This window comes from Rhipicephalus sanguineus, chromosome 3 (assembly GCF_013339695.2).
Source record: "Rhipicephalus sanguineus isolate Rsan-2018 chromosome 3, BIME_Rsan_1.4, whole genome shotgun sequence".
In the NCBI taxonomy this organism is placed as follows: domain Eukaryota; kingdom Metazoa; phylum Arthropoda; class Arachnida; order Ixodida; family Ixodidae; genus Rhipicephalus; species Rhipicephalus sanguineus.
Window position 1 is genome coordinate 180,502,488 of NC_051178.1, and position 7,608 is coordinate 180,510,095.

General features: G+C 44.1%; 1 protein-coding gene across 1 annotated transcript; it reads left to right on the top strand.

The window, feature by feature from the left end:
- Nucleotides 1-42: 42 nt before the first annotated feature.
- On the top strand, nt 43-1,119 carry LOC119387772 (PAXIP1-associated glutamate-rich protein 1). Its single transcript, XM_037655285.2, has one exon. It carries the CDS (start codon nt 255-257, stop codon nt 744-746), a length of 492 nt encoding a protein of 163 aa, XP_037511213.1. The 5' UTR covers nt 43-254; the 3' UTR covers nt 747-1,119.
- The last annotated feature ends 6,489 nt before the right edge of the window (nt 1,120-7,608 follow it).

Here is a 7,608-nt window from a genome sequence, read left to right on the forward strand (position 1 = left end):
GTCTACCACACGCCACTTTCGTTCACAGATATGGCGCCCTGTATGAGTGCAGTGCAGTTATAGTGTTCTAAACACTTTAGTGCAGTGAGAAGAGATGTCGGATACTGGACTTATGGAGTAGAAGCTAGAAGAACAAAAATTATATCTCGTTATTGCGTGATCACCGCGACTGACAGTCATGTAGGTACGTCCTGGAAGCTTTAGATGTTCAAGTCGCCACAAGTGCTGCAACTGCTCGTCGTGCGACGGGAACGATGGCTTCGAACGCAGTGGACGACGACTGGAAAGTGGAAGGCAGCGATGACGAAAAGTACCTGTCTCAGTGCGACGACCATGGTGGCTGGGAGCCCAGGCCCGAAGATATAATCCGTTTGTATACGACGTTGGCCGAGAAGGGCACGCTCGAGCTGGAGTGGCGTTGCATGGGGCGACGTTCGCCGAGCGTCCACTCGAACGAGTCGGATGGAGCGGAGCGGCGCGCCGTTGAGGAAGACCTGACTAAGTCATCCGAGCCAAACGAGTTCGACTTCGACGACGATGAAGGCCCAGACACCAGCTGCAGCCCCAAGATCACGCCTCGGCGCCGGGCGGCGCCTCCTAGCAGCGTACAGAAGCGGGTCGCCAAATTTGACAAGGTCGTCTTTGACGTGCGCAGACAGCGCGAGCTCGATGCCATCGATAAAATCGAACAGCGACAGCAGCCCCAGCAAGCGGAAAGCAGCTCGTCACCCAACGTCAAACGTTGATGACGAGACGTGAAATAACGTTTTTGTTCTCGCGTCGCGCTGTGATGACTTGCACTTTCGTGCTGTGTTTCGACCCTAACGGATGAATTAGTTGGTGCAAAGCGCCCTCACCCTATATACTGACTCGGGAGAAGCAGAACCTGCTGCTAAATTGTTTCCCTTGCCTCCACCTCCTCCTTTCTTTTTCTTTATGTTTATATGACGTGTGGATAAGTTACTTGGCGCTACTTGGAAGCAGCTGTTCGTAGCGGACGAGACGACTTGTGAGGGAAGTTCACGCCAGCCGTATATGTAACTTGCGAGTTCCGTATTGTGTGTGCTGTAAATAAACGTTTTGAAAGCTGTTGTGTTACGGGCGAAATGGCCATTTCCGCGTGTCTGTTATATCGCTGTTGCAGTTATAGCAAATCGCATCTGGCGATTAACCTTGCTAAGAAAAATGCACTGTGTTGCTTTACATAATATTGGAGGAAAAGAAATGAGAGACGCAAACCTGGTTACTGTCCCAGAATGCACTCAGCATACTTTGGAGGGGGTCGTCATTTGTGGTAATATGCATTATGGGTGGTACTCTCGTTACCATCTTGCCAGGGAGCGTTATTTGTCATGTATGCTGTTTTACACTGTACCTTTCCCGTACTCCAGAACCAACCAGTACTTCATGCACCGCCTTCTCAAATGCCAGTTCAGAGCTCCATACACCACCTGCGACCGGGGTTGCAGTGTGGTGTGTGAAACAACAGCATATGCATCATTGATCACTGCTACTGCAAGAAATGAAAAAATAAAGTCGCGAACACCTCTGTGCAGTGGCACCATGGGGGTTTCTACTGCTAAGACGATTAGACAAGAGACCGGCACTAGTTCCTAAATAATGTTAGATGCATTTGAACTATCAGTAAATGATTGTAACAAGTTACAATTTTATGGCATGGAGCCCAAATTAGGCGAGAGCACAAGAAACAATTTCATGTGACCAGTTCAACTGCCATGATTTATTGTAAGCACAAGTCGCGCAAGAAAACATGGGCATGACAAGCACAGCCATTCACGCCATCAGAAATGAACCAACTAGTACACAAAGATGTCCTATGTAGGTGTCACAGAAGGCCTTACAATTATTACTGAGCCATACCATGACTGAATTTCTAAAAAATGGACTGCCCTTCATGCCATGAATACAGATGCCAATCACAATTGAGAAATATGATCCTGAGCGAGCTCATGCTATACAATATGTTTCTTGTGACATCCGCGCTAGTTACAGTTCAACACGTGCCTCAAGTGGTGGGCAGCCTCTGATGTGGACTCACCACGGTGGTTATGGTGCTCGACTGCTGACCTGAAAGTCAGGGGATTGAATCGCAGCGGCCGCATTTTCGATGGAGGCGAAAATGCTTGAGGCCTGTGTACTTCAATTTAGGTGCACATTAAAGAACCCCAGCTGGTCAAAATTTCTGGAGTCCTCCACTACGGTGTCCCTCAAAATCGTATCGTAGTTTAGGGACGTCAAACCCCAACAATTACTGATGTGAAGGCTCACAGAATCCAAGCACAGAATGCAGTAGTGATCACAGATCACTACTGCAGAGTTTCCAACTAAATATGTTCATATTTTAATATAAAAATACCACCACAGCTAGATTACAGCGACTGCAACTAGAGAGTACTGTGAACAGAACCTAATCGCAGCATTGCACAATGCTGCCACCTGTCAGAATGTACAACTCTTGTCAAATCAGATGGCCTTTTAATTTTCCGTGGCTGCAAAACCAAAAGAAACAGTCCAAGTTTGAGGGAGAAAGGCAAAAATGCATGTTCCAAATGCTTTCTGTGGTCTGCAGTGTACAACAGATTTGGGAAACCATGGTCCACTCCGCAGCAATTTTTTGCACTACTGAACCAACTTGATCTTTCGAACAATGAGATGATTTAATGGGACGCAGCCCGATTTGCTATATGCTTTGCATCTTTTGAAATCATAACTTCTAAGCTATAAACGAAGTACCGAAATCTGATCATCATGCCATAATTTCAGTGCATAATGTTAGGATTATTAAGAAAGCACAAGTAAAGCAACATTAAACTTTAGAACTTTCATTTTATTAAATCTCATAATTACTATCTTTCTCTTTCCCCGCAGCCTGCCCTGCAGCATACTTAAACACATCTGTAGGTCTGTTATTGTGCAAACTTTCTCACTGTACAAATGCCAACCGTAAGACTTAAAGTCAGCAGATGTGATCCTCAGATGTGTGAGCAATGAAATGAGCTTACAGGCATATTAAATTTTTGGCTCCGTTATTTTCCCCCACGACAACCACCTTGCTGTGTGGGTAGACACATATCTGCCAACACTGCAGAATTTTCAGCAACATTTTATTTAATAAGGCTTGTTCTATGGTAACGTGAATCTCTCACAAAACTGTATAATAAATAATTGTACAAAAAAAATTACACACTCCCACGACGAAGGCACTCCAGAGATCATTCAAGCATGTTTATTGAGACAAGTTCTCGCAGCAGACAAATTAAACAGCTGTGATGTCACTGTGATCCAACCATGTAATTCCCAGCTTGTGCTGTTCCGAGCTTGCTGTTAATTGTGATGAATCTAAATGTAAGTCATCATTCATAAAGTGTTAGGATCCTACAAAAGTATGTGGTTGGGGCAAACTCTGAAAAAAATTATGCAGACTCATTGCACATTTTAGAATCTGTGTGAAGCAGCTTATTAAATGCTAAAAGACTGTTCTGTGAGGCATGTTGCAGCATGGAAATTGCATACCTGCCTCGGAGTTTTGGCAAGACTAGGAAAACCTGACCACCTGATAAAAGCGGTCGCTCATTACAACATATCTAGGATCGGCCTGCTTGATAACACAGCCCAAGGAGTAGTCACTGCTATCACACTACGGCATGGACCAGCCATTATTTGGCAAGAAGCCAACAGTCGCATATTCCAAACCCCACAAGAAAGAAAGAATAGTAGGATTCACTTTATTAAAGTAATCATGTACTTGAAAGTGTACATTCATTGGACTGAGAATACTTAAGTATTCTGTTTCGTTGCACAATTTCATGTAGAACAGAGCTGGCAACTGGCATGTCTTCAGGCGCACTACTTTTGTGTGTGGTATTCAGCAAAAAGCAATATAAAAAAACTCGGAGTTCCTTGTGCATTCGCCTAAGATGACTCGAAAGCCGTCTTCTCTTTCTTCTCAGCCGATGCATTGATCCTCCCCCGCCTCCCTCTGAAAGCTCTCTGCGCCTCACATGGTTTTGCACTGCCTTCATCATCGGCCCACCCTTGACCAAGCGACGATGTCATGTGATCATGTCATCACATGATGATGATTTTTTGCATCACTCGTGTTGACGCTGACTTCGTGGGACGATTATCAATGCAGACGGCCACTTTTCGCGTTTGGCGAGGCAAATAAGGCTTTCACCTTAAAACAAAGTATTTGGCAAGCCATCGGCAGCCATGATCAACGAATTCCAGAAGGGTTCACCAAGAAAACGTTGCTTTACAATAGTATATGGTAATACCCCCATCTCCTACCCATTTCAATGTAACATACATGAGATATTTCACAAATATTAATGCTTGTAGGTTGGCAAGTACATAGATGCGACCCTCAACAAATATACAGCATTTCAGTGTCCTAACGCTGTCACCATACTATAAAAATGCAAATCACTAGATGGAATGGGCGAACACTCCGCTTCAACTGTGTATACTACTGCAATCAGCTGACACAACTGGTCTGACAAACAAAGCAAATGTAACAGCATACCAGTCAAGCGCAGGTCTTTTTGGGCTTTGGCATTCTTCCAATGCTTTCTACACTTTTTTTTTATGGGAGGCATAAAGAGGTTTGCTTAAGTGCAGCAAACTGATGCAGCCAAGTTGCGGCTGCACAGAGGACTGATGCCACACGTTCAATGTGTCAGTACTTGTTCGTTCTTTTTGTTGCAAGGAAAAGTTGTAAGAAAAAAAAAAGCTGCTAACTGTCATAAGGACAGCTGTCGTAATGTGAGAAGCATTTAATGGACTGAGGCAGAGGTATTTTTAACAGTAAGTGTTACTTTATTATATTGTTGCGAGTGAATAGCCAATATTAGGGAAAAGTTAGCTAGTGTTAGTATTATGCAATTAAAATGCCAGGTTTCCCACAAAGCTATACCCATTTTTTAAAATAAATTGACGCTGTAGAGTGTATTTTGTCTTGATTATAGTTTCATAATGATGTTGAGTTAACAGCACCAGACCATTTGGGGCAGCAGCTGACCCTAACAGTGAGTGGAATGGGCATATAAACCGCTTTGTTAATAAACTTTCTCACCAGTTGGCTTGTCCTCAAGATGTTGATGCGATTTTCACATACATCTGAATTTAAAAACTTATTCTGTGCTCCGTCACTCCTATGACTCCTACAGCCTTTTCATTTGGTGCACTGCAAAAATACAAATACAAAAAATAAAAAATAAGAGACAGGCAGGCATATCCCTGGCATTACCTATACACATCAATTCTTTCTCTACTGTCAGACTGTTTTTAACATCACCCCACCACGGTAGTCTAGTGGTTATTGCGCTCGACTGCTGACCCGAAGGTTGCGGGATCGAATCCCGGCCGCGGCGGCTGCATTTTCGATGGGGGCGAAAATGTTTGAGGCCCGTGTACTTAGATATAGGTGCACGTTAAGGAACCCCAGGTGGTCAAAATTTCCGGAGCCCTCCACTACGGCGTCTCTCATAATCATATCATGGTTTTGGGACGTTAAACCCCAGATATTATTATTATGTTTTTAACATGTTTTGTAGTGAGAAAGACGAACAAGAGTTGCTGTACATCTGTTGCTGTGTGCGCTATCTGCATTCATGTTCAACCGGTGCTACCTCAACAGTTTAGGACGTCGCTGCCAGATAATAAATCGTCGTATGGCATCTGGTGGAGGTGCTGGGTAAAAGCTTGGCAGATGGAGCTTTCCACCACTCAAACTGCTTATTGTTCCGATTGTCGATCAGAGCTGATGCAGCCATGATACAGCACCTAGGTGAGCCCAGCAGACGTCTTCCTCTTTCGAAAGCTGAAGAGAAGCCAGAAAGGTCACTGTTTCGACGGTGTTCCTGTCATCCAATGGGCTGTCAGACAGCCTCTGAGAGAGGTGACGGGAGCCGACATTCAGGGAGCCTTTGCAATGTCGGAATCGTGTTGTAATCGGTGTATCGACACTCAAGGAAACTACTTTGAAGAATTTAAAGGGACCAACAACTGGCCAGAACATGTGATTAGGTGCTGGTGGAAATGAAAAGACTGTGAATTATAGTGACAGATTCAAGCATCCTTTTCACGACCTCAGTATGATTTAGACTTTTAAACTGCGCCTAAAAGTCACAAAAAACCGGCATGTTACACAGCCTAGCATAAGAGTCTTGAAGCTGGATTATGGAGTCATTCACTTTGCTGTACATAGTCTGATGTTTCCGTGAGCACCATAATTAGTGCTCAAAATTAGAGTACATATATTATTATCCATCCTCGCTCTACTCTGTGCTGCTTACGAGGTAAGAAATGTTGCATGCTGAGAAGCGGCACTGCTTTTGTAACAACTAGTGGACATATCAAGCCGCGGCCCATGCACGCAGAGTGCATGCATGCGCAGTAAACCTCCGCGCACACACACGAGCCATGCTTGCGCTCACCTTCCACTGTTTGCAGCATGTGTCGGTGTATATGAGTTCATAGTCGCCGCAGATTGAAAAATTTGCTTATAAGTGTTTGACGGCGTTTTTCCACGTTGCCATTCCGTGATTTGACACTCCGACTGGTAAGCGTTCCGTTGCACTAAAGAAAGCAGGTACCATAAAACTTGGTTGTGGGTCCCTTTAAATAAAAGGTGCCGATCAAATCAATAAATTTGTTTTACCAGACCCAGTCTCATTACTTTAAGGACAGGCCCTGTACAATGCTAGTCCATTTAACAACACTTACAGAACGGATACTGTTTTATAAAACAGTAATTGAGCCCAATGTAGCAGCAAGCTGTTGCAGGTAATTCAATGTAGCAGTGCGTTCGTGTTTTTTCTGGCTTGACAGGCATCCTTCGCCAACAAAGAGCGGTCTTTCTTGGCATTGCAAATGACCAACCAATTTACAACTACGACTCGAAAAGTCACACAGTACGTTACGCATTTGCCTAAGAGGACTCAAAGGTGAAAGGCATCATCTTGTTCTTCTCAGTCGATTATACTGATTTCCCCTCCCAGGCCCCATTTGAAGTTTTCTGCACCTCACGTGGTGTTGCAGTGCCTTTAGGATTGGCGCAACCTTGACACCACCACCTAGACTAGGTGTTGCCTTTGACCAACCAACAATGTCATGTGATGAAGTCATCATGTGATGTCATGATGTCACAAATTTTGGCGACCTGTGACGTCATGATGACGTCACTTGTGATTACCTGACTTTTTGCATCGTTCGTGTCAACGCTAACGCTGGTCACTTTTCACGTTTGACGCCACATCTGAGGCTTTCGCCTAAATAATATATCTCCCTAGGAGTCTTTCTCAATGCTCATACAAGGGAGAGTCAGTGGCAAAATCGAAGCAGCTGATCTGCAAGTTATGTTGCGAGTAGTATGTTACTAATAGCGACAGGAGAAACGAGAGAGACGCAAGTTTTTATTTCCTTCTTTTTTTTTTTTATTTGTCACAAAGCTATATAAAAAGGCTAACTTCTGCACTAGTTGAACAAATTGTGAAGCAGTGCAGAACATTACTATACAGAAAACGGCCTTGCTGAATAAAACATTCAGATACTAATAACCAATTATCCACATTACCTCTGTGCTTA

Excerpts from the sequence above, each read along its gene's own strand:
- LOC119387772 (XM_037655285.2), top strand. The coding sequence starts at position 255 with ATGGCTTCGAACGCAGTGGACGACGACTGGAAAGTGGAAGGCAGCGAT.